The sequence below is a fragment of the Molothrus ater genome, chromosome Z (assembly GCF_012460135.2).
Source record: "Molothrus ater isolate BHLD 08-10-18 breed brown headed cowbird chromosome Z, BPBGC_Mater_1.1, whole genome shotgun sequence".
NCBI lineage: Eukaryota > Metazoa > Chordata > Aves > Passeriformes > Icteridae > Molothrus > Molothrus ater.
Genome location: NC_050511.2, coordinates 63,461,963 through 63,489,150, shown reverse-complemented (window position 1 = coordinate 63,489,150; position 27,188 = coordinate 63,461,963). Strand labels below are relative to the sequence as shown.

At 36.9% G+C, this 27,188-nt stretch overlaps 1 protein-coding gene across 4 annotated transcripts in view; it reads right to left on the bottom strand.

Annotated features, from left to right (window-relative positions):
- TRPM3 (transient receptor potential cation channel subfamily M member 3) overlaps nucleotides 1-27,188 on the bottom strand; it is a 385,746-nt gene that overhangs the window by 97,743 nt on the left and 260,815 nt on the right. For 3 of the 4 annotated variants that reach the window (XM_036402688.2, XM_036402689.2, XM_036402690.2), the window contains exons 5-7: nucleotides 26,041-26,165; nucleotides 19,679-19,850; nucleotides 1,042-1,216 (exon numbers count right to left, since the gene is read on the bottom strand). In XM_036402688.2, coding sequence (XP_036258581.1) covers nucleotides 1,042-1,216; nucleotides 19,679-19,850; nucleotides 26,041-26,165 — 472 coding nt within the window. Of the gene's footprint in view, nucleotides 1-1,037; nucleotides 1,217-19,678; nucleotides 19,851-26,040; nucleotides 26,166-27,188 lie in introns of those variants that run through there. The other variant, XM_036402691.2, reaches the window with a different exon arrangement.

The following is a 27,188-nucleotide window of genomic DNA, read 5'->3' as shown; positions in this document are numbered from 1 at the left end:
GGATAAAGCATATTTGAATAAGGTTATGTGAAGTGTTATCAGTGAGGTCACTGAAAACAGTGAAACAACTTCTCAAAGATTCAGTGAAACCTGCCACATTCTTATGTATCACAGATGCAATGCTGTACTAAGCATGAACCTGAATATAAAATGGATTTAAGCATTTGTGGAAAACGATCTGTTTCCAGTAGGAGTTTCAGATTGAGTGAGTTCATGATCACATTCAGTTCTAAAAGACATAATACTGCTTGGTCTAGAGCTCAATGTTTACAGATTTAAATTTTTAAATTGTTAAATCTTCTCTTTATTTGTTATTTTCCAGTCTGGGCATCAGACTGAATTATGATTTGGGAACTTCTGAGAGGAAAGGTCCATGATCATTGCTGAACACCTGGAAAGCCTTTGAGGGTGCTTGTGGCTGTCAGGTAAGGAACAGGTTAGGGCAGCCACAAGGCTGTGGACCAAGAAAGTTTCAGCATTTTCTAATGGAAATGCTGCTACTCTGCTGATCTAGGATGCCTGTAGCCTTATTTAAAGCTGATCCCTTATGAGGCAGGGCCAAGTCCTTATTAACTGGTGCCTGGGAAAGACCTCTCCAAGAAACAGACCAAGAGCACAGCCAAACTTCTGCAAGAGGGTGCAAAGAAGGGGTCCTCAGATTAATTTTTTCCTTCATAAACAATCTCCTGTATGGTGGTGACACGCTGCAGAGTAGCTTTCTCCAGGGCTGGAGTAGCTGTTCCTGTCTGAGCAGGGCCACTAAGATGATGAAGGGACTGGATCACCTCATACATGAGGAAAGGTTGAGGGAGTTGGGACTCTCCAGCCTGAAGCAGAGCAGACTCAGAGATGAGGCTTGTTTTAAGGCTCATTTTGTTATGTTCTGAATACCTTCAGCATTTCACCCATATCAAAGATGGAAATGGCCATGTGAGGGAGGTGTTGCTTCTGTGCAATATTGTTAATAATTTCCTGTGCTCCGCTTTACCGCGGAATTGAACCTGTGGATAGAGAAAGAACATATGTCATGAAATTACTTACCCTCCTTCTTCAGAATATTTGTGGCCAAAGGCAAGGATGTCAGATGCTCGGCCACTGCCATCACATATCACAACGGGAACAGGGGGAGTGTCTCGCAGGTACTCCAGAACAATGGAGATGACATTGGGACCTCCTTCCACAATAAGGGCCACCACTGGAACCCCTTGGCCAATTCCTGGAGCAAAAGAAAGAAAGAAACAAACCAAACCAAACGAAAACAACACAAAAAGACAACCAACCAATAAAAAAATCACAAACACATGCAAAACAAATAAGTAAATAAATGCAACAAAAAAGAAATAAAAAAAATGCAAAGCCAGCAGGGCAAACAAGACATAACAGAAGACAGAAGAAAAAAAAATCAGACTGAAATAACTGCATTATGACTGTACAGTGTAATGTCAGAGAAAATGCATTCAGTAAATCAGGTATTTTGAGGACAGATGGGACCAATGTAGCAATCTCCTCAGTTCCACTGCATAAACCAGTATATTCTGGAATTATCTTCTATTTCAAATACAATAGTTATATTTAAATAGACCATGTTTTTTTTTTTAAAGATCAAATCTTGTTTTGAAATCATAAAGAAACTACTGCATGTCTTCCTCACATGTTCATAATCAAGACTGGAATCTTGCTTGTAGTGTAGCTTTTGCATGATGTCAGCTTCCCATCATTGGGTCTTCCAATAGTTTTATTTCAAAAATTACCTCTATGATATTTTTCCTGCTGTGTGGGATCCACTTTGAGGTTGCAGCTGGGCAGCCCTTTAACCTTCTCTTCAACAAAATAAACACATTCTCTTGCAAATCAGTTCTACATTTGTTTTTCAACTCTAGTCAGTCTCACAGTTTTTCTCTGAATTCTCTCAAATTTTCAGCATATTCCTTGATTTGCAGACCCCACACTAGGTACCCTGCTCCAAAGAAAGCTGAACTAGTGCTTAACCAAAGGAGAGGCATCTTCATTTTATGCACTTTTGGTGTAATTACATGGGAGTCCTCTGCAGAAGTTATAACACATACTGCCAGGAAAGTTGTGTGGATTTAGAGAAAGGCAATTTGATGCCAGGCTGCTGTTAACATAGCTGAAAAAGCTTTTATGGTATTCACGTCTTGACCAGCTGAGATTGGGGCATTCAAAAGGACTCAGGCAACAGAAGTTGAACATTTTCTATTAATTCTAGCAATTTTTTCCCGACAGAAGCTTCTTTTCAAGTAGGTTTTTCTAAGAAAACCTATATACGTTCTGCACAAAATTCTGACATTTCACTAGAAAAACAAAAATAATGTCCTTCACTATTAATAGCTGGGTTTGAAAAAAGTTGCACAAAGCCATGTAACAACTGTTCATATGTCTGATGAAGTTTTCATTTAGAGAGGGTACAATTCTCCAAAGCAAAGGTAAGCCTGTGAGGCTTGAGCATTAAATCTGATTAGACGCTCTAGAAATATTCACAGATCAAATGTTTTCAATAATTTTAAGGACTTGAATTACTGTCAAAAATTAGATAAAGTATTCTTTAAGAAAGAATGAAAAAAACCAAATTTGTATATATAACAGGAAAATATTCTAGGTATTTCTTGAACCATATGAAACGTTATGTTTCCTGAAGTGATTCTCAGCATGCCTTGTTATGTTTGTCTCTACTGTTTGTCTTTGGCTTTTTTATCACATAACTTAAGTAAAATGTGTGCTGCTTATTTATGTTAAGAAAATTACAGGTAGAATTATAAAATGTAGGCTAATGAAAGAGTGTATGAGGGGTGGAGTATAACAAGGTGATCAACAGAATGATTTGCATAGAGATCAAAGGTTAATTTTTTGTATAATATTAAGGACTTCCCTGAATTGCTGTTCCACCCAATCTAGACACCTGCTAATAAGAAAATATTAAGAAGTACTCTTAGTAATGTGACAAATTGAGTCTGGATGACATTGAGGATTAATAGGAATCGAGAAAGTTCACAATTTGAGATGCAAAGCCATTTATGCGGTGTTTAATAAATCCTTCTGTAAACTAGGAACTCATTAGGAGGAAATACTCGAAAAGCTGATGAAAAGAGAACTGTCTTTGGTATAGCAAGACTACTAGAATACACACAGCAAAACATTTTCCAGAGGAAATTGGCAATTCAGTGCCATTGCTCAAGCCACTCCAGAAATTCCATCCAAAATACTATCTGTACCTGTGCTCAGGCTTGTTCAGACATAACAAGCTGGAATGGATGGAGGAAAAAGCCAAAAGGATATGGGCAATAAAGATGTCATCTTATGAAACAAGATACAATGAGTTTGACTCATCTTCCTTAGCAAATTAGGAGAGAAAAGACTCCATGACTGAATACCACCATGACATACAGCACATTAGAAATTAACAGTTTTAGATGGCATTTGGAAGATTTTTGGTTATCAGAGGAGTGAAGTCTTTACAGTCTTCTTGTAAGACTAAAAGGGAAAACTTCTTGTATTGAAATTATGCTCTGATGCTCACCACTCATCATAATTGCAGCTTTGTTGTGAATCTCAAACTGTTCCTGAGTCAGGTTCTGTCCTTCTGCTGGAACTCTGTTCATTCCCAGTGTTTTCTACCAGACAAATAATTCTCATAATATAAATAATTATGGTTAGTCTAAATAGCTGAACTATTTTTCCCTTGTTGGGCCATTTGAAAACACATCTAAAATTTCTCCTGCAACCTTTGATTTTCCTTATAAATTTTTAAACATATATATTTTTTTTAAATTTAAGCATTTATAGTCACAAGAGTTGTCTGGCATATAAAAAGTTTCTGCAAGTGTTCCAGTTGTGTACACTGTAGTTAATCAGATGGCAATTTTTCTGTACTCTGGTTCTTTAGAAATACATTCAGCATGAAAACAATCCTCTAATTCGGGCCTAGTAAAAGAAAATATCTTTTCTCCAAGTCAGACTTCAATGAAACTTTGTAGCTTTAAGCTTAACCACCCCCTCCCCCTACCCCCCCCGGAGTCATGTGAGCCTTGGTTTATCATATACAATTGAGTTCCAGATTGAACTGAAACTGTTTTATCATTCTGGCACATTTCTTTCTGAGATAAAAAATAAAGATCTAAACACAAACTTGATGTCTATATCTCATTTTCATTTGGGAAATTCTCTCTGGTTTCAGCAAATAGATGATTTTTTAATTTCAAATTTCGTTGTTCTCCATAAATAATTTTGGTTTGGAAAAATCTACTGTATCTTTATTTTGGTGGGCAAATTATTCCAGTTAATTTTTGGAATAGGAAATAATATTTAAAATCAGTTAATAGCACTTTGTTGATATTTCTTCAAAGTATATCAACTTATGGCTTTCAGGAACGTTCTATTGATTACAGCTGTCTTAATCCTAATGTTATGAACTTCCACGGATTTATGATAATTAATTTCTGAGCAGTAACGGTGCCACTGCATGAAAGAAAGTCAATAGACATGGTGAAATAACAAAAGGTCATGCCTGCTTGAGTACCACAGAATTTCAAAAAATGGGTAAATGGGAATTATCACATCCTCAGCTTTCTATGACGTTCCAAATCATATTTAAATTAGTTATGACTTTATATTAATTTCAGAATAAAAATGTATCTACTTATACCAAGATGTCTGTAGCTCAATAACTCTCAGCCAAAATGCAGAGTATATTTGAATTGAACTTTTAGATATCCTGATACTAAAAATACCTGGATGCTTCCCTGCTGCTAAATATTAGGAATTTGGAAATTAATGCAGAGGGTCTGCAGAAAAATTTCAGTGTGTCCGAAGACATTGACTGACTATACTAACACTGCATTTATAACTATGATGATATAAAATTGAGAACTGACTGTGCTTTGCTTCAATATCACACTGGGACAATTTGGGGAACACTGGCATGTGATGCCAGCAAGAACCTCTGACTTCAAGAAGAAGGTATCTGATGGACCTCTCTTTAACTGCTAATCAAAATCCGTTTCCCATTAATTCACCTTAGAAATAAAAGAATGAGAATTTCTTTGTAAGAGCTCTATTTCAGCTTGTTCATGCACAGTAAACAATAGTCTGCAAAGTAAGGGCTGGCAGTGCATCCACAGGGAGCCTTTGGTTTCAGACACTTCATTTGGAAAGACAATGGCAGGCTGTGAGGTGAGATGCTAAATGCAGAGGTAATACATTCCTTACAACGTCAAGGACACCATTGCAAAAAGAGTTTCTCGCTTTCCTTGTCAGAAAGGAGGCAGTGCCAAAATGAAACCTCGCTGACATAAACTGGACTACAGTACTGGAACTGCTGCTTCCTAGCACACATCCACAAGGTGGGAACTTTATGCCAGCACTATAATGGGCAGTCCAATAAATCAACAAGGAAAAAGTTTTCTCTTCACATGTTTTTGTGGAATTTACCAAAAAAATTGCCTTAGTCTGGGAAAAAAATAAGGATGGCACTCATCCTGTTGGGCTATCTTCAACAAAACTGTTGCTTTCACTAATAAGTACTCTAAAAGTGTACAATCTAAAAAAAAAATGTGTGTTTCACATTTTATTAACTGGAAAGGGTGTTGTATTAACACACTACACTGAAATATTGCACAATCTGAAATTGCAAAGAACCTTTTTGGTTCAGGTATAGGGCAACACACTATTATCAGGAAAGACTATCACTTGGTGTTGTCATCTAAACACAGAAAGTACAACTCATTTTTACATATCTGAGTACTTTTTTCTGTTTTCTAGAAGGCACTATATTACATATTAATCAGCTTTTTATTTAATATTCCTTGTAGAGAAACATTTTAGGTTTGGGTGAATTATTTTTAAGTATCTGAAAAATTATGGTCATCTGATAATTACATGGAGGATTAATTTTTAAATTTAATTAGTACAATTTTCTAGGATGAGCTTTGGTTTCAAAAAGCCTTTTTTCCTTCTCCTTTTGGAAGGAAGAAAACTTCTTGTCTAGCAGTATATCTGTGAACTTGAAATTGGCTGTGAATGCTGACTAATGTGTTATCACTGTGATGTTTATGACTTAGTTAAATAATAGTTCAAGATGGAAAATAGCTGGTTGCAAAATCAAAGGTCTTCCAACTTAAGAGTGGTCTCTGCATTTTTATTCTCTGTTATTAAAAATAATTTGTTAGACAGACAGGAGATTCATTTTCTCTCAGATTTTTAAAAGAAATATTAAGTTTGTATCCAATAGCAGGTATGTGGGAAACATCTCTTACTAGCTGGCATATTACTATTTAATAAGCTCTTCAATTCACATATTAAATTCTTAATATTTCTGCTATAAATCCAAAACTACAGGTAGCGTCTCATGACTTCATTAATGGAATAGAGAAAAATAAGTCATTATTTTCACTCAATATAATGATTCATACAAAAAGAAGAAAGTACCAAAGACCTGAGGCTCATCACTATACTATTTCTAAAATAATAACTTGCATTTTGAGTATTTCAGTAAGTATGGATTTTTGCAGCATAGACTAGACTGCTTAGTATTTCACAGTGTTAGGTATTGCTAATGAAGTTAGACTGCAATATTGTGCAAAAGATTTATGTAGTCAACTTAAAGCTTCGTTATTGTGTTATTGCCTTTGTGGTCAGCAGCAGAGCCAGTGAGACTTTCCGAAAATTGCGATTCCAGGAAAGTATGTACACATCAGAACATTTTTCCCAATGTGTATGAAATAGCACTTGTAGGCCTTCCTGTTAATATACAAAAAACCTCATCATTTTACCCTTGACACAGCTGTGATGCATAAATATGTAAATTAAAATAATAAACTAGAAAAAATGAATGCATTTGGAAATGGAAGGAAGGAAAAGCTGCATAAATGTCTGTGTTGAGTGAAAAGGGACTAAAAAATATCAACTATACTTTGTAGAAACCCGATTTTGTTTTCCCAGTTCTTGGAAAAACATTAATATTTTATACTGTGAGTATATTTATAAATAATGTATAACTGCCTTATAAATTATTACTACTTCTTTTAGTGAAGAGCTAAGCATGAGTTACCCACATTTTTATAGACCAACAAGTGAATAAAATGCCTCATTTACTACAAAATGCATTTGCTACTCATGTTTTTAAGCATGGTTTTAGGTGTAACTGGGAAATATCACTATGCTGTACACTATCCGTAAGTTCAGCCCTGAGTTCAGTCAGATAAAACAGTGGCTCTCTAGTTGACCAACCTGGCAGAAATGTGTCTAATTTCAGTCTCATAACACTGCATGGTGGTAGGCACATCTGAGTTGATTTCCTCCTGGCCACCTTTGCTCCTTCATTGGGTCAGACATTTTGGTGTGAATTGTCCCACGTTAAATTTCCTTTTTCTACCTGGAAATTTTGACTGCAGTATTTGGTAATTATTCGGATTTGTTTGGTATGTTGGGGCCTGTGTCTGTCCTGCTGGAGGAGTTACTGCACAGCAGCTAGCACAGGAGTGACATACATCTGGAAATGTGTCACACCTCATGCACAACATGCAGTTGGAGAGCCAGATCTCCAGAGGCTGGCTGCAATGGAAGAACATCAGGCTTAAGGTTACACATAAGACTGTGGACATACTGAGAGAGCTCAAACTGTCCCAGAGGAGGGGCAGAGTAAGTCTGCACAAACCTTCACACGGTGCATAAGCAGTCAACCTGACAGCTCAACGTCTTTTCCTAACAAGGCACACACTGCTCATCTGTGCAGTGTAGAAACAGGACTCTCAGCCTTCCTAGGAAACCTGAGCCTACCCTAGGCCCAAGGATGTGTGAGGCATCACTGAGCTGGTAGGGTTCAAAAGGGCTTCAGGAGAGCAGGTGTATTTGCATGATCAAGCAGCCTCTACATGATCAAGGCCTACTCTCCTGGTCTACAGATTGCTAAATCTTCCTGGACCTAGATGTACTGCAGATGGTGGGGTACACAAATTAGCAGGTTTCTCTGCTGGTCATCATACCTCAGGTTTGCATGTGCCTATCTCAGATAATGAGACAATAGGCTCTTAGCAGTAGACAATTCCTATGACAGGCTTTAGATTTGTTTCGCACCACTTCCTTGTGAACATCCTGCAAAGGATCTGCTGCTTGCGGACAAGAGCTACCTTTATAACTGCAAACTTCTCCTAGGATGATGGATTCTATGAGTGGTAAACTCAATGCTCCCTTACTGACTGACAAACAAACAAACCCAAAAATACAAATCAACAGATTTAGCTGTGTTAGAGTTCCTATAAGTGTTTGTCAGTGCACAGTGAATGGAAAGGCACACAGACCATTTTGCACAAATGCTCCATAGTGTAAAAAAACTTAAATTGCATCAAACAGATGACATGTTCACAGATACAGGCTATTAATTCAACAGATGAGGTTATATACTACAGGGTCTTTTAATGCAAGGATTGTTTACTTGAGGTATTTAGCAGAAAATCTCATTTAATTGTCAGTGGATGATTGATAAAACTGTCGTGAAGCTCAATAACAATACTGGTGCGGTAACAAGAACTTAGACAGCTTTTTGACATTTTGATCAAATCTGGCCTTAGTTTTTAACCTAAATATATATGATGAACTATGATTTTTGAGGGGAAATTGACTAATAAGCCTTATTCATTTGTATTTGAAACACTGCAAAATAGCATTTCCTTCCAATTTTTTTGAGAGGCTTAAGGTGTCTTGAAATTCATATTAGAATTTCACGGTTCTGGTAAGTTTAAGAAATATAAAGAAAGTTCTTAGTTCAAGAAGTCTGTCTTAGAAGTCCAGTTTCTAGGTTATTGCCATGCTCCATGGGACAAGCAGAGTATGCAGCAGCATGATGTATTAACAACAGCTGAAAGAAACTCCCCATGAAACCTGTGCCTTCCAGAAACATTTTAGTCCAAGTGTTTACATAGTACCTGGATATATCCTAGTGCAAGCTACCTACACAGGTTGGATAAACAATTAAATGTGACTTGGAATCTTAATAGGCAGAAGAGCTGGTGTAAGCCTAAAAAATTGAGGAAAATAATTTTAAATTTCTCAACCAATATTTGTCTTACAGTAATGCAGAGTCAAAAAAAATTCTCTTTGGCTGTTAAAGCAGCAGGTAAGTGATGCTCAAATAGATTTAAAATTTATAATGAAGTCAAATTCAAATAATTTATATTGAATTCACAACAGTCATTAAAAGGTTTGAGCACACAAATGTGTCTGCTTCACCTCTGGACATCAGTACCTGTGGTACTCCCTATGGTCCCAACTAGCTCAGAAAGACTAAGTGATAACAGAACATCATAAAATAATCCATATCCTTCATATTAGGTTACACTGAAATAACATTTCCACTTGGGTCTTTTTCTAGGCATTTGTTTTCAGGAAACTTTTTGGAAACACCTTCTAATGTGTATGGCACCTTTTTGGCTAAAATATCAATAGCAAAAGGCAAAGAGATAAGATCACCTGCACATACAATGTATCTGCATGCTCCAGTTCTCCAAATCACAGCTGCAGTATGTTTACCACTAGAACAATTACATTACTAAGTGATCATAACTGGAAAAAAGGGAATGGATTTTGCTTTCACAGGATGATGGGAAAGAATGCTGGGTTTTATTACCCAGAAGTACAGGAACATCTCCCAAATGTCACATCTAGTTCAAACCTAATTTCACATAGCTCCACTTTTTAGTTAGCTTTTCCTTTTCCACATCCCTTGTCTCGAGCACCTTCACTAGAGCAGAACCTCTTATTCCAGTTATGGCAAATATATGAGGGGTATTTCTTTTAGCCCTTCAAGAACTGTTACATAAGAAAAGGAGAGAAACTTACAGATTAAAAAACAAAACAAAACAAAAAAAAAAAAAGAGAGAGAAGAAAGAGGTCAAAGTAATTCTACTCTTTTTCTGAGCACCTTTAATAGTTTTTTTGTATTCAGCAATTAAGGGGAACATCCATTTTTTGGAGACTCATTACCAGCTCTATGTCTAAAGAAATCAAACTGATCTGGAAAGGCAATTAAAAAAAATCTAAGAATATTTGCTGTGTTCCTGAAATTCACAGAACTAGAGGATTATGTGTGACTAGATGATACACAACCACTACTAATAAAGAGAAGCTCACAACAATTTGACTTATTTTTTATTTTCAATTTATTTTTTGACATTTCTACTATAGGTTTGTTGACTATCATTTGCTGTAATTTCCTTTTTATTCTCCTGCTTCCCAACCACAATTTAAGATCACTACTATGAATTTTATTTTGTTCAGCTTTGTTTTTTGCCTTTGTAGTTTCCATTCGTTCTCCTTGGTCTCCTTGTTATGCTCACATCCATTCTGCATTCTTATCTTTGTTATTTTTCTTTTGGTAGCCCAATCCCATTTTCACTTCCTCTCTGTCTCCTCCTGCTTAATCCATAATCTTTTATCTCATCTTTGCTAGGAGTATGATTGTATTATTTTGTCCCAGTCTGTTCCCCTTTCTCTTCTGCTCTACCTTGATACTTTAATTCTCATGTCTATTCAGAGCTCCTTCCTCACCTCTCTAAATCTACCTACTGATGTATCTGCCATCCTGCCAGACCTGACATTGACAGACAAATCTGTGGACCTGACACCTGGAGCCATATCTTCATTTAATAGTAGACTGATCCTCAAAACTTCTCAAAAGGAAATTCAGCATGGTAACGAGAAAAGATTTGTGGTATCTTCTTTTGATTTTTTTACTTGTCTTTGCAGAAGCATAAAGTTCAGAGAGTCCTCAGAAGAAATGTGACATGGGAAGGGCCTATGTAAGACTCTGCCCTGGGATTTGTGAGCCTTAAAAGTATCCAAGCAACCACTTGGATAAAATGGCAATACATGGTTCAAAGCTGACACTTCAAGTTCAAAGACACACACACACACACAGAGGTACACACACACAAGAACCTTTGTGGATTTCAGTCAAAACTTACCCTATCTGTCCTTGCAGTTAACTGCTGATTAGGGCAGCGCCAGAGGACCTAACAGGTTTCACTCTTGGAGCTCATCACCTGTAGGCAATGGTCCAAGACACACAGGAGCAACTACAGTTTCAGAAATTCTCACATTCTCTCTGATTTCCCCTGGTGCTTCCTCTGGCTCCCTTTGGATGTGAGCACTACCACATATTGTATGCAACACATTCAAAAGCTATCGCATTGTAACATAACCAAATTCTACATTACCTCATATGACATATTGAGGTGATTTTCCTTGTCATATTTTGCTTCTTTTTCAACATATTTGTCTCTATGTAACCTAGAAAATTATCCCTTATTCTCACCTGTTTCAGGAAACTACAATAGGTGAGATACAGAATAGCAGAAACTTGGCTGAAATGGATTAATAGTAAAATAATGTTTCTTAGTTTTGCAGCTTTATGAATTCAATAAATCTAAAACATCCAAAAATTAGGGAGCTGAAATCACCTGTACTCTTTTTCTTCTACATGAATCATATGAAAACACGTGTTTTAAACAAACTCATCTGTTTAAAGTCAAATTTGTGAAAGGAATTTTTAGATCCACTTGTATGGATCTATTGAGTGCTTCAATAATGATTTGTAACCTTGTGCTTTGTCAACCCTTTCTGAAATATATTTTTCTTCAGTGTCTGATTAACAAACATCATGATGCTTTTCATGAAAAAAACCCAAGTTTTCAATCTCTAGCAAAATCTGAAATAAGTTAAAACTTCAAGAAGTTCTGGGGTTTACTGAAATTTCACAGTAGTCAAATTTTTGATCTTGAAGCAGACTTCTTCTCCTGGAAAGTAATCTATACCTAGATCTTCCCAGCTATGTAGTTATGAAAATGCATCTAAGACTGCACAGGACATGATGGAAAAATCTGAATCAAATGAGAATTCCAATGTATTTGATGATGATGTAATGGTCAGAGAAGGTGCCAGTGATGACAGTTGAACGTCCCTTTGCCTCCCCAGCCCCCTTCATATATTCTCAGGCATAGGATGACAAAGGGAAGTCCACGGGTCACATGAACAGATGCTGTTGATCTATTATACTGTCTAAACTGTCTTCTCTACCTAATCAAATCACTCAGCTTTATCTATCAATTTCTTATTCAGAGGTAATTTTTTTCTCACAGGCCTACCAAAACTCAACCACATTAACCAACTCTATAATGAAGAAAGATTAAATACAAGGTCGCAGGTTCCAATGCCTATTGTCTGTCTGTTTTTTAAACGACATACAGTGGAGGTAGAGTAAACCTTCAGCACCAAACAACATGTTTAAAATGAGAATAACTGCAGCATGATAATGAACAGTACAATTCTGCATTTAGTCCTCTGTGGTCTGGGAGACAATTCCTCAAGAAATGCACTGCTCAAAAGAAGAGTATTAGTTTCACCGGGTGGATCTACACACCCTGAGGATTTGGTGTGGTCATCTTCCTCAGAAATATTAACATGCTTCAATGTGTAAGAATGGAACTAGCAGTGTAAAGTGGTTCTTGTAAACTCAAAAAGGCTATAGAGTATATAGGTTAAAAGATTTATAAAAGATTGAAAAGTTTATGAAAGATACAAAATAAAGCAAACTATTTCAAACTTTCTGATTTTTTTTGGAGGGGTCTATTTCCACTTAAACACACACTGCCTTTACATCCTCTGGCTCAATATTCTTTTTTCAAATATGTTTTTGGTTACATATCCATATTTTTACATTATTTTCTGGCTCTCCTGGAAATTGAATTTTTAAAAATCTAAGAAAAGAACTTTTTTTCTTTGTCTTTTTATTTTTTTCCAGATAACTTTTTCAGAAGAAGAATGTGGTAGCTACTTTTATGAAGAGAAAAGAGTTTTCAATAGCAGAAAAAAGTCTTCCCTCCTCATCAGCACAGCCTGGACTGCTGCTGGCTATGTGACATTACATATGCTTGTTACACTCATTCCTCATGTTAGTGAAGTCCTTTTGCCTCATTTTGTTCTTTTCACCTGCCTCCTTCCTTCTCTGAGGCTGTGTCTAATACTATAAAATGTCAGAAATCTAGCAAGTATGGAAGTATGGGATCATCTTTTAAATCATTAGAGGAAACACTACATTTTTTACATTTTAATCTATTATAGTAGCTGTTAACCCCGAATTGAACATCACTGCTTTACTGACTGGACTCCATCTATTTCCTAAGCAAATTTTAAGAATTTTAAACCTCTGTCAGAGAGTTACAGAGAATGGAAAATTCTGGCAGTGTTCTGATGAAGATTTTAATATTTTGATGTACAAACCCTTCAATATAAGTAAAATATCTGAATCTAGAAATAAAACGTCATTAGCATGTGGTCAGTATATTTTCAAGATATTTTCCAGGTATGCAAATATCACACAAAGCTTATTCTGCTCTTGAACCACTACATTGCCATTTCCTGACACATTCCTTCCTAACACATGCTGAACACAAATTTTATTACTGACACAGATGTGGTATAAGACATGAAATGTACACAAAAGACAGACAATGATTGTATGTTTCACCAAATGGTTATGCACACGCAAAAACATGCTATGAGTGCGTGCTATGCTGTGCTGTGGTGGGCTATGCTAGCCTATGTGTCATGTCCAAATTCCGATTCTGCTGACAAAATTATATGTGTTCTTTTAAAGAAAAACTTTCAACATTCTTATTAATTCACAACACCTTTCATTCAAATTAAAAGAGTTCATATATGCAATGTGCAATGATCATTATATATATATATAAATAATCTGTGTCCCTGTCTTGCTCCTCTGCTCCAGTAACAGCACTCATATGAAGAAGGAAAGTAAGCATTTGTGATGCAAGTGCTTGGCAACCATGCTGTAAGCTCTTTAAAGACTTGAGAATACTTGGAGCACCAATAAAAAGTCAGTTAATACCAACAACTATATCATGTGAAAGGAAGACCATAGTGCAAACAGAAGGAATGAAATTAAATTAATATTATAAAACTGCAAACATGAATCTGGAGCCAAAAAGGAGAAGCTTTAGGTAGGATTTTTTAAGATTCTGCAAGTGCTGGTAGAGGCCCTTTATATGTAATATGAAGTAATTCTAGATCACACTTGTTAATGGGAAAACATTGTTCTGTGTAATCACAAAATGAGTGAAACCCATGGCATGTCAACCTATTGGACTTTGTTTGAAAATGATTAACAGACCTCAGATCAAATGTATTATCTGAATTGCTACATTAGTAATTACTCTAATCTAACCATCTGTGGAGTAGCAGGGATGAATATTGTATGACTTGTAGCTTCCAAATCACATTTTGTAGACAGATGTCTTTTATATTTCTGGTCCAAGGCACAACTGATGTGCCTATTGCATTACTCAGGAATTACTCAGGAAGGTTCTGCAGAAATGGTAATGAAGTACTTCTTTAGCAAATGACCAGGCCATTCTACAGCTCTTTGGAAAAATAGTTTGCTAGTGTCCAGGAATGTTATAATTGCAGAATTTGCAATAGGTAATCTCTAGTAATTAGATGCTTCATTTATTTCCTTTCTCTGTTTATAGATTACATCACCTGTTTGGTGACACACTAAGTTCTTGTTCTGTATTGACCACAGTACTTCCACAGGATGGGGAAAAAATAGACTAGCTGCACTTTCACACCTTGAGTGATCATAAGATATGCATTCATTTTGAAACCAGTGACCATACTGGTGAAAATTATTCTGCCTTTTTTTTTTTTCTCCAAACAGCTTCTTTGGAAACATTACTTTGCACTATTGTGACCCATTAGAAAGAAGGTCTAAGTATACAATATTTTGTTAAAAGCATTTGTAATTGTATAAAAAATTTACAAGGTACTGAAGACCTCTCAGGCATCAGGGAGAAGAGAAAAAGAAAAGATAAAGTCCTTGTATTCCTTCTGAATAAAATTTAGCACTGAAACATAGCACTTCAGAATGACTCAAACCAAGGAATAGTGTAGATAAGATGACATTGAGGGGTGCACATGAACTTTAGAAAAGGAATAATTAAATTATAGACCTACAACATCATGGCAGACTATGTCCTGAGGATGGATGCCTAATGACTTTTAGTTATTTTTTATAAAGATAATCAATTAGACTTCATTGTTTTAAATGGATTTTAGGTCTCAAAGACAGTAAGGACTTGTATGATATTTAGGAAAATCAAGTCCAAACTTGAAAAATCCCACATAAATTGCAGTTTTTCTGTGTTAATTCTTAAAAAATAATTCCAATGTAAATTATGGCTGTTCAGAGTAAAACTTGTATCTTTTGTTCTCATCAAATAACCATATCCTTAGGTCATGGAGTTAGGATTACAGTGAGTGCCCACTGTAGGAATGTGAGGCACCAGCATGCTCTTGGTGCACATGAAGCATGCCAGGCACATGCCAGGCACTTGAGCTACATTAGACCAGTGTGTCAAGCGTGGGCCTTTGCCCCATGCTGACTCTGTTCATCACTAGCAGGGCTGTAGCTGAAGCACTGGATGCAGGTTTGGGCTACTCATGAAGGATGAGGAGAAACTGGCAAAGATCCAGAGGAAAGATGCATATGCCTAAGGAGGAGAGTTCGAGACAGTAGTGCTTATTTAACCTTTTAAAAAGGAGTCTAAGAAGTTATCCTATACCTGTTCTACAACCTGCAGTGATGTTAAAAAGGTGTCTGAGCCATATTTTTCTTGATAGGGTGAGGTTCTCTGAAGGGAAAATGTCAAAAAATAGCAGTTTGTGAGCTTCAGATAACACACTGGTGATGGGGTTGGGGAAAGTTTGTAAACCTTTTGCTGGAATCCTTATAGATTGGACTAGATTGAATATTAATATAGGAGTTTATCAGCTAAATGAAGGTTGAATATTAATTACTGGAGGTCATTGGTCAAATGAAGCTATAGATAAACTTAGCATTGCAAATACTTCTCTTTGAGAAGAGACTCACACTGGGGACCTTCAGAAGTCTGTTCCAGTCTATGTGTAATCTGTCATTCTACAGACAGCTGTGAGCTGTCTCGTGTCCAAGGCAATGAGACAGAGTTTAGTCTGTTGAGCAATTCCAGAAGCAGTGAATCAGAAATCAGTAAACTGGCAGTGGTGGATTATATCAGCCTGACATGCCGTGGATCCCTTCCTTCCATGGAACAGTATAAGGAGAGCCCAGAAATGGAAACACAGCTGCCCTCCAATTTCTGCATCTCCCTATTGAGCTGGGGCATTTTACTGTGTTAAAAGTCTCTATACCCTTATCCTGAGAATCTTCTGCTCATTAATGCAATATTTTTGAATAGTATGGACTCCATATTTCAATGTAAAAACTTTTACATGAGCTATTGAATTAACCATGTAATGCTATATAAATAAACTCTATGGCGGAGATAGTTACAAAGATATCTTTCCTTCCTTCCAGTGTATATCTTCAAGTGATCTCTGTGCCTTGAAAATTCTGCAAAAAGCCCAGGACCCAAATATTTGTTGAATTGGAAACCAGAAACATTTCTGATTAGATCACTTTGAATATTTCCTTTTGATCTTAAAACGCTATTAGAAAAGTTCGTATTTTCAACATTTCATGCTACAAAATGATGCACTTTGAAATTCCAGGACTTTGAGACAACTTGAGGCTCACTTCAAGAGATGGTTGCTGGGCTGTGTTAAAATAGTCTTCCTTTGTGAAAATAAGAAAAACCTGTGCTGAGCATTAAAACATCAAATTAACCTCCAGGTATTTGCTCAACTGAGTGACTCTGTGCTGAACCTGCAGGCTCAGGGCCACAAATGTCACCCTCTGCTTTTCTGAAAACTACTTTTTAGTTCCTGAGTATTTGCTGAGGACAAAATAAGAGCAATACAAGTGGTAAAACCTAAAAAGATAGTGGAAAACAGAATACTCGATAAAATATTTTCCCTAGTGTTCATAAGGGGCATAATTGGAGATTCTTCTTCTTCTGCTTCCTATTATTATTCCTGTTCTTATTCTTATTTTATAGTACACTGATTCAAGAAATTGGATACCGCTGAATTACTAATAATGATGCCATATTAGGAATAAAAAAAGCTAAGACTACCAGAATTATCTGACATATTTAATGACCCAATTTAGTCTTAAATTTTATAAAAGAGACTGCCACTATTTTAGTCTATTTGAAGGGAATGCCATTTTCTGAGTCTTTAATATATGAGAACAAGTTTAAAGCTTCCCTTTTTGAACTATATGTGACCCCAAATATACAGCAGAGCTATCACTGCACTGGAGAAAAACAAAGTTAAAGCAAAGGAAAACAAATAAGAAGAAATGACAAGCCTAGCATGTAAAACTCAGGCAGGCTTAACAATAAGAATGAAATCTACTTTCAGCACTACTGTTGAGGGGCAGACTGTGAAATAAAAAGTTATCAATTGTTTACGAGTTCCTAAATCTGTTCTGTTTTTTAGAGCTGACTCTCTTTTTTAGTGATTAACTAAAAATTGCACCTTTTCCTGAGTCTCTCACAAAGAAAATTGTGATGCTGTCAGTGTTTTTCCCCACTCCTCATGCTTGCCAGTGGAATATGGTAAGTAAAGACATACATGCATGGCTGCACAGACTCCCATTTGGATAAAAATCCCTTGGCAGCAAAGCCCTGTCATGCACAGGATGGAGGATCTACATTGCTCTGCTATAAATAAGGGTAAAGAAAAGCATCAGAAATTGGCCATCTGTTTGGCTGACCCAACAAGGCAGGTGGTCTTTCTCATCCATATGGTCAACTTCCTAATAACTAGAGTGTGGGCAGGACTCAGTCGCCCTCTTTTAAAGCAAAGAAAAACAAAACATTGCAGAAACATTCCGGACGCCACTGAACCAAGACGTAAAAATCTTATAGGCAGGCTTCTTTTTGAACAATTTTTTCACGTTTCTATTTTGAGGAAGTGCTGTGAGATCCAAGTATCTTTGTGTTTATAAGAGAGAAAAGGAGTGAGTGGTTAAATGGTGGACAGTCTCTGTCACAAAGGAAAATGAAAAGGAGGATGCTTACTTTTGTTTGTGGGGCATACTGCAGAAAGAAACCAGAGAAGAGAAGTTCTTCATTTTTTTTAGATGTTTGAAGAAGTCAAGCAAGCATTTGACTTGAACCAGCAAAGTCTCTAGTTTCATCTATCAGTCACTTTTTAAAAGATAAGGCTCTTGACCAAATCTGAATTTAGTTAAATCTCTAAAGAGATTTATTTTTTAAGATAAGATTTTACCACCAAAATATTGTGATGTAAACTGTAAAAGCTCATACTTTTCTTTTAAAGGCCTTCAAAATAACTGCTGTTTATGCCAGAATTTTATGTATTTTCATGATATGCCATTTTCAAATGTGCCTTTTTGCTGCTGGTCAAGCAAGGATTAGATTACACCATCTTCATTTTCTAAGGAAGCTCCCAGGCATGCACCCACTGCTTGTGGTGCATGCATTTTGTGCAAATCTATGTAGTGCTCTCCGAGAAAAAACAGTGTAACTGTGATAGCCTAAAAACAATAAGCTTCTAGTGAGTGAAGTTCATGCAGTGCTGTTGAAGGCTGTAAGTGGCACAACATTTTAATTTAAAGATTGTATTCATCATACAGAAAACTTTATCAAGCATGAAGAGCATTCTAGTTTATGTTCACCCAATTGGGCCTGCCTGTAACTCCTTGTCATCTGATGTCTGAGAGCTAAATGCTTTTCCTAGTCTCATTCCAGTTCCATGTACCTGTCACAAAAAGTTCCACCATTCCTCAAAATTGCATGTTTCAAGAGAGTTATTAGCAGAAAGGCTGCATATGATCACTTTTGAAAAACTAGATCTGTTTTATTCCTAAAGAAATCTTATGGAGGCACAACACTGATGTTTATTTGCAAGACCAAAACAATAATTGAAATTAAGTCCCCATCTTAAAGCATGTGTACACTACATCAAGCATCAAGCGTGGGTACACTACATAAATAATAATGTTAGTAGTGAGATATCATATTTTATTTTATCCATGCAGAATGCTTATTTAGGTGATTATTTTTTCTTTTAGGTAGGAAAGTAGTACATGAAAAGAAAAAAAATATATCTTTGAGAGAAAAACTGGGGCTGCAGTCTGGTCATGATGTGATATCATCAGAGTTGCAAAAGATGAAGTGGAAGTAACACCTAAGTTCATAACTCAGCTGTCTGGCTTTGGCTAATGACAGCTGCCTAGGAGAAACTAATAAACACAGTGCAAAGGTATAGCAGCACCTTTATGGAACACTCTCACTGCCAATAAATATCAGTGTCTCTTCAATCTGCAAAACACTTATAATAAAAAACTCTCCCTTACATTTTGTTACCCTTTTCTGTAACTGTTCTAATTTCACCTTATTCTTTACTAAATGAAGGAGAACCTAACTGTACAAAGTTCTAAGGAAGAGAGGCTACCAAAGACCTCAGTGGAATCTGAAACTTAGCAAATACTGCTTGAAACTTAGCAGAAACAAATCCAGCTATTTCTGCTGTGCAGTCTAAAACCCATTGCACTCTAAAATAAAATTTTATTATCTTTGTTCATTATTTGCTTTCCTTAGATCATGGTCACCATAGACAGTAGAACCAAATGTGCAGAATTATTGCTTCTTTATACTGAGTGGTTTTTGCATTTATAAAGCAATACAAGCAACATGTTACTCACTTGTATTTATCTTCTGAAGTGAAATGTGCTTTTCCAGGTGTCTGCGAAGCTTTACCTCTGCTCCATATTTACCAGTAGTACCATTGTCAGCCAAAATAAAATGAGAATGCATGCTGTTGAGCACTGTCAGCTTGCTCATGGGATTGGACATCGTCTGGTATGGTCGGACCACCTGCATTTTAGAGACAGAGGAAAAAGAAGGTTCACTTAACAGAAGAGCCTTTGAACCAAATCAATTACAAGATATGAGCTGACAAGATGAAACAAAAGAAAAAAATCAAAATTAAAGTACTGCACTTGAGTACTACTGTCTTTTGTGTGTAAAGTAAAAAATTACCTTAGTAATTTTTTACTTTACACACAAAAAAAGTAAAGTAGAAAATTACCTTAACACTTCCCTTTCAGATGCAGACGTGGCTTAAAGGGTTTTCCATGGAAATCTGTTTCAATAATATCAATGCTCATTGCTTCCTTTAAATTCCATCTACTGCTCCAAAGGTCTGGGTGCCTACACACACACTGTACACCCTGTCTGATGCCGACTATCTAGACAGCTGGTATAAAATCTCACCTTGCTCTGACCAAATTCTTTGATTTGTCCTTCACAGACCCCATCCAGCATCATGCCTCCAGTGCTGGCTCATGCAGAACCACCAGCACAGGAGATACACAAATACAGGTGAGTTCCACACTTGGAGAGGTGTGCATACATGTTATTACATCCCATTTTCAATTTTCTTGGAAAAACTATTGGCCCACTCCTAGCATCAGAGAAAGGGCAGTTGTGTGTGTTCACAATGGCTTTAAAAATTTTCTGTTCAATGGGAGCTTGCTTCACTTCCTTTGATTTGACTTCATCAGGAGAAACTGTGCAGCAGACTGAGTAAATTGCCACAGAATTATCCCACTCATAGCTACCAGACAGACCAAATATTAGCATTAGCCACATTTGGCTGTCAGCTGCTTTGGTGGGTGTCTATTGACATAAGCAAGACTGTACTAACACAGCAAAAGAATTGGTGTTGTGTCAAGGCATTCTGACTGATACTTCAAAGGTTTTCTAGCAATACTATTCCTTGCCTTTCTTAAGTATGTCTTGTCCTTTTGGAGAGACAAAACAGAAAATCCATAAAATGAAGAAGTGATGTAAGGACTTGTTAGAAAACTCAGCTGAGCTATCCTTCATTTGCAAGGAATTTTCTTCAGAGTTCTGATATCATTAAGTTTTCAGATCTTGTGTTTTTAATGCACAAATATGTACACTCAAAATCTGACATAGATGCTTGCAGACAGAAATATAATAGGTTTTGATTTATTCCTAAGCTTTTCTCTCTCTTTAATTCTAAAGACATCTCCAGTTCAGACACAATTCTTTAAAAATAATATGTGTTAGCAATTCTTTAGCCAGAGATATCTCTCTCTATATTATTTTCATTTGCAAATGTCTGTCTAAATTTGATCAACTCTTAGCCAGCAAGGAGAAATACACAAACTTCTTTTGCTGTTATAAACTGTCATAGAAACATATAAAGGGTACTCTGTAAGCTCTTCATCCTGCAAAAGGAGGGAATAGGTCTGAGAAGACCTAGAGGGCAGCTGGCCAACAGCAAGGGAGTGCACTACACTCTGTGAGAATAGGTGATAGCTCTGGCTCAGATTTTTTTATGCTGTTTCTTTGGGTAACTCATTCATAGCAATTTGTTCTACAGCTGCACATGACAACAAATATCAATACACTGCTGGAATGTCTTTAATAGCTAGCTTCTTCAGATACAGAAACCATGTAGCACATGGCACTGTCAGAAAGAGAAGGAAGGTTCTTTCTCACATCCCTAAGAATGAAATAAAATCAAATTAAAACAGTGCAGATTTTCTAAATTGTTATCTACCCCATCTCTCAATAAATGGACACCAGCAAGGCCTTACAGAAGAGGAGTCCCTTGAGTTGTATGAGTACAGGCCACCGTGCAGAAAATTCTACTGGCAGCTTGTGGTTTGTTCCTGAGAGCCGCAGCTCAAAGCTTTCTAACTGTGACATCTTGATCTGCAGCTTTAATGAGCTGCAGTACTGAAGCCTTCATATATTGGCTCAGTAATGCTGCTACAGGACAGATTAGGAAGCTATGCTTTTGTTCTGCGCTTAGGTACAAAGTAATAAATTTAATGGATGTGAAAAATGAGACTACAATTATTTTCAATTGACCTGTTCACAGCATGCACAATTCAACACCTGAATTATTTTTTTTAACAATAATTTTTCTCAAACCATGCTGTGAGACTTTTCCTGAGAAAAGGATAGACAAGGTCTTCAGGAAGTAAGAACATACTAGGCTTTGAGGCCACTTCCTTGAGGTTACTTGCTCTTCCACAACACTCAGCAGATTTGTGATTTCTGTCTCTTGCAGTTTCCATTCCTCTGTTTCTTTTTCAATCCCTTGCATTTTACAAGCAATTTAAATAGTTGGAAAAAACGATGACTAAACTAAGCTGTCTTCTCAGCCTCTTTTTACAGATATAGAATTGCATGACAGTTTGGGCTGGAAGTGACCTTAAAGATGACTCAGTTGACCTTAAAGACCGCTCACCATGGGCAGGGACACCTCCCACTAGACCAGACTGCTCGAAGTTCCATCCAGCCTAGCAATGAGAATAGGGAGAATAGGGAATAATGTCTCTTGACATCTTCCTCTGTAGAGCTGAAAGGAATAGTTTGTGCTCAAGACAATCCCTCCAAATAGAGTTTAATGAATGTGACATCAGCCATGCCGTGAAGCAGTATTCATGCTGCATGGGCTGAGGGAATTCTGTAAGTAGGTGAGTGGCTGGGCTGACCCCAGCCCTTGCCTTTGCACCCTGAGGTGGCAGCGAGCTTGAATGAGAAGCATTGTTCTTCTTAGATTCCCTGCAGGCACATGACACTCAACATAGAAATTTGAAAAATCTCTCAGGGTAGCTCACCATGACAACGAGCCTGCAAGTGCCATGTGAACCAGTGCATGAATCTGTGCAGTCTATGTGGAGGCAAAGAGTTTGTGACAAACAGTGAGCTCAAAGTAGTGATGAAAAACGAGATGTATGCCTTGCTTCTCAAGGAGTAGCAGCTGTTGTTCAAATCAAGCCATTTCTGCAGCCTTGTTCCTCTGGAGCATACCAGGGAACGGAGTAGTTCCTGATTTAATGCAGAGGTTCCTGGACCTTTTGGTTCATGGTCAAAAATTCTCCACATATGCTACAGATATGCTAGCTGTATCTTTGCCTCTGGTCTCCTACTGAGGTGACTTGGAATTAAACCCAAATGAGGACTGAACAGACCCTGAAAGTAGAGACATGCATACTACAATGACTTACAAAGTGCACTCTTTTAGAAGGGAGAATGGTTCAGTGTGTAGGAAGAAACTTGTTTATAATCACAGTTTTCTCCAAGACTGAGCAAGCCACTCTGCTTTCTCAGTTCTATCAGAAGATATGGGGAAATAAGGCAACTAACTCCCTTGTGTCCTTTGTTTCTAAATAAGAATCTGAGAGTGTTAAGAATTGCACTACTTTCTGATATATTGCTTTTACAGTACTGGAGTAAGACGTGTCTTTAGGGATCTTTAAACATCACAATATAACAAATAGCAAACAGCAATAATATTTCTTTTAACTTGGTCAGTTTTATTTATGGCTCTGAGGAAGTCCCCCAGGATTCCCAAAGGCTGACTGACTTGGAAGGGCTGGTAAATACAATTAAAGCCCTTGGCTCTGGCTTCTGGATCCATAAGGCTGAGGTATTAGCAGAGGAACACCTCTGCTGAGCATGCCTCCCTTGCCATGAGGGACAGGGAGGCCACATGTGCTGGGGCATGTGCAATGACCACAGCTCCCCCTCTGCACCCCCTGTCCCTCCAAAACCCATGACTACAACAGTCTTCTGTCTCTATCTGATGCTGGAAGGGTGTGTTTTTATAACTCTTCAGTTCTGATCATAATTTAACTAGACATAGTACATAGGCATAAATCCACATTGATGCTGGAATTCACCAAGTCTTTTACTACTAGTAAAAGGACTACAAGTCCCCTCCTTGTATAATCCTTTGTGGCCTTTGCTTCTTGCTTAATGATGATTCATTTTACATGCTTAGGGTACTATTTACATTTCCCCTTCTTGGTTCATTTCACAGCATTCACCTCTAATGAAGCAGTCAATATAGCACACTTTGATTTTTAAAAAGCTTCCAAAACAGCTTCCTCACCAAATGCTTCTAAAGAAACTGCATGCATTCAATAAGAGAGAAAGTCCTTTGAGGCATAAGTAACTGAGGAAAGCTGGGAGGAAGCGTGGGAAAACAGTGAGAAGGAAAAGGTAATTTTTGTGAAGGCTCTTACTAAGAAGATTTAGTGACCTAAGTGGCCTACCTCAAGCTGTGTTATATTCTGTTTGACATAGGTGTGAGGGATTTGTGATTAATTAGAGGGTGAAAAGCTTACAAATATTTCACTGGACTAAAGTCTTCATAAAACAGCCTGATGAGGTAATTAAATGGAAGATGAAATTTGATATCAGTAAGCATAAAGCAGTATCATTACATGTGCATCAGAGATGGATAAAACCAGAAGTGCTTCAGCATTACATCATGCCATTGATCAATATTTTTATAAAACTATTTGGGGCCAGGAGGTTGAGAGAATAAATTTTCTATTGTCTATCAGAGGTATAGTTTGAAATATTTTTGTCTTAGTGATGACCCTGTAATTGTAACCCTACTGACATACTTGTGTCTGGCTTAATAGAAGACCCTACTCAAATAAGTTGTAACTTTATATTGAACTTTTTTCATTTTGTATTTGATGATCAGAGTAAGTATTAAGTCTTTTATGATTTAATCAGAAAGGCTTTTTTTTTAAAAAAAAAGTTGTTTATTTTAAAATAAAATTACCATAAAACTTCTTGGTTTCCTGATAAATTGGAAGGATATTTAGAGGAAAGCATTGCTTAAAGAAATCAGAAGTCAGGGGAGTTGCTCCACTTGGCTGGAACATCTGGGAAATCATGGGGTTTTTTAGCTTTTTCTGCAAAAGAAGGCTCCAGATCCCCTTAAACAGGCAGTGACTGCCTCAGAACTGAGGTAACTTTGCAACAGGAGGAAAAAAATAATAAAGAAATAGGAATGTTTGGAAATTCATGGCTAATTTTAGGGTTTTCTTAGCTTTGTTCCTGCTATGTTTCCAGAACCCCATGCCTAATCACTAAAGACTATGTATTTGAAAATAATGTGTACATTACACTTCTTTAAGAAGATACAATGCATCCTTGTGATTTTCTTTTTCTGCTAATTACTTTCTGCACTGCACCTCAGAAGAGTTCATCGGTGACTCAGAATTACTGTGGCAAAGTCTGATCATGCTTTTTTTTTGGTGGTATTAGAGCACAAAACTCCATGCTAATACACTTCCCCCCAACAGTTGTACTTTCATAGTGGGTTGCAATAAATTCCAGTTGGATAATTTCCTTTATAATTTCATTGTAACTCCCCTGATTTAAAAGATATTAGAATCTTCTTCCCCTTCCCAACTTGGACATGGATACAGAACATACAGAGAAGAATGTTTTAGGCTAATGAAGACTAGGAAGAAGTTCTTTATGCAGATTTAAAACTGTATCTCTTCCACTCACTAGTTAGTCACTAGTTCTCAGACAGGTTTCTTAGGAATGAACCAGAAGAAAGAACAAAATGCATTCAGAAAAGTTTCAGATAACAAATAACCAGTGCAGATGAACCATTCATATATTTAAAATTGAGGAGTTAATCTTACTGTATTACAATTTTAAAAGAGAAGAATGGTGTGAAAGAAGAGGAGAAACACCCATCCTGTCCTTCAGAAAGTGGCTGAAGGTGAATTATTTGAAGTGTCGCTCTTATCTACAACACCCAATAAGACCTTTCAAAATTACATCAATAAAAATTTATGGAGGGAATATATTCTAAGGAGGATAGCCTGAATTTTTGAATTTGAAATGAAACCAAGGCATTATAGTATTGTTTGAAAATAAACCAGATTTCAAGTTTTGCAATCAGTATTTTCTTAAGCACCTTTCCGGGGTCATAAAGTTCTAAGGATGAAGCTTTGATATATTTTTAAGAATAGCTTTTAATGAATTGCCCTTATAATTTATTTTTAAATAACATACAGTACAGAATTTTTAATGCTGCCATGGCAAAACCTGCCATCAATCCTAATGGAAAACCTGTGTATATATTGACTTTTTGCTGCAGATAAGATTTCTAAGAGAAATTGCTAAGTGAGGGATGGAGAGGACAGGAAAAATAACTGTAGGATTTATAGATACTGGAGGTCATCCATGTCTATATAGGTCTTACATCTTTGCCAATCAGATCCTCTTGGTTTTCCACAATTCCCCAAGGAGCTATACCGATGGTGCAGATCTTCCCTCGAGATTTTGAGGCATGATCTTTCAGGGCATCTCCAACATGCCGAATAACCCCTGGCAAAGAAGGAGCATAAAACAGAAATTCATAATTATGTATTTTTCATTCATTACCATATGGATTTTATATAGACCTGTTTATTTTAGGGAATACCTGTGCCTATCCTTACAATTAAGTAAAACTATGAACACAGTCCTATTTCTTATTAATTTCCATTAATCCATTTTATTGAATCCAAAAGCTACTAAATGAAGTAATAGGAAAAAATACACAGCTTTAGAAAGAAGAATGGAAATGCTGACTGTTCACTGCTGCTTATTTGTCTGCACTTGTGCTTACATGTGCACGCAAGCATTTGTGTATTTCCAAGCACAGAAAGAAGCATAGGAATTAGTTGTGCTCCCCGCTCCCCACCCCCCAACTCCCTCAGAAGTGCAGCTCATACACAAAGGCTCCCAATCAAGGATGGAAATGTGAAAACATCATTATGCTACTCTGTGATGAAGCTATTTTGCCACTCTTTCCAAACAAACTCAGTCACCTGAGATAGCTTCCAGCAGAGTATTAGTACCGGCCCTGGGAATCAGTGAAAAAACAGAAATTAGTACAGAGAGAATGGCTACTTTCCAGTGTTCTTCCAAGGGCTTCTTGCTTACCCCAGACCAGCTTTGGCAGTGTTTCAGTGGTATCTCTGTGCAAAGGACAAGTGTCATTTCTCCTTTTTTTAAAATTAAACAATCTTTTAAATTATTAATTTAAATATTTTTAATTATTAATTTAATCTATCTATTAAAAACTATTTTTAGAATGTAGCTGCACTGAAGCAGACCTGTGGGTTTCTGCAGATGTTGTCTGATTCTCAGTTGCTGAGTTTCCATGTTGTTTAAATTTTACGATTTCAAGATGACTGGATAGAAATTACAGTCACACAATTGTTAGGATTTTGGTTTTAGTTTTCTGAACTTTAAATGACTGTAAATGTAAGAAAACTCCCCACAACCTAACACATCCTCTGTGTCCTTGAGTCTAGTATTCTTCCTGTGGTGGAAGGTTAAAAAATCCCAACCCTGTACCTGCCA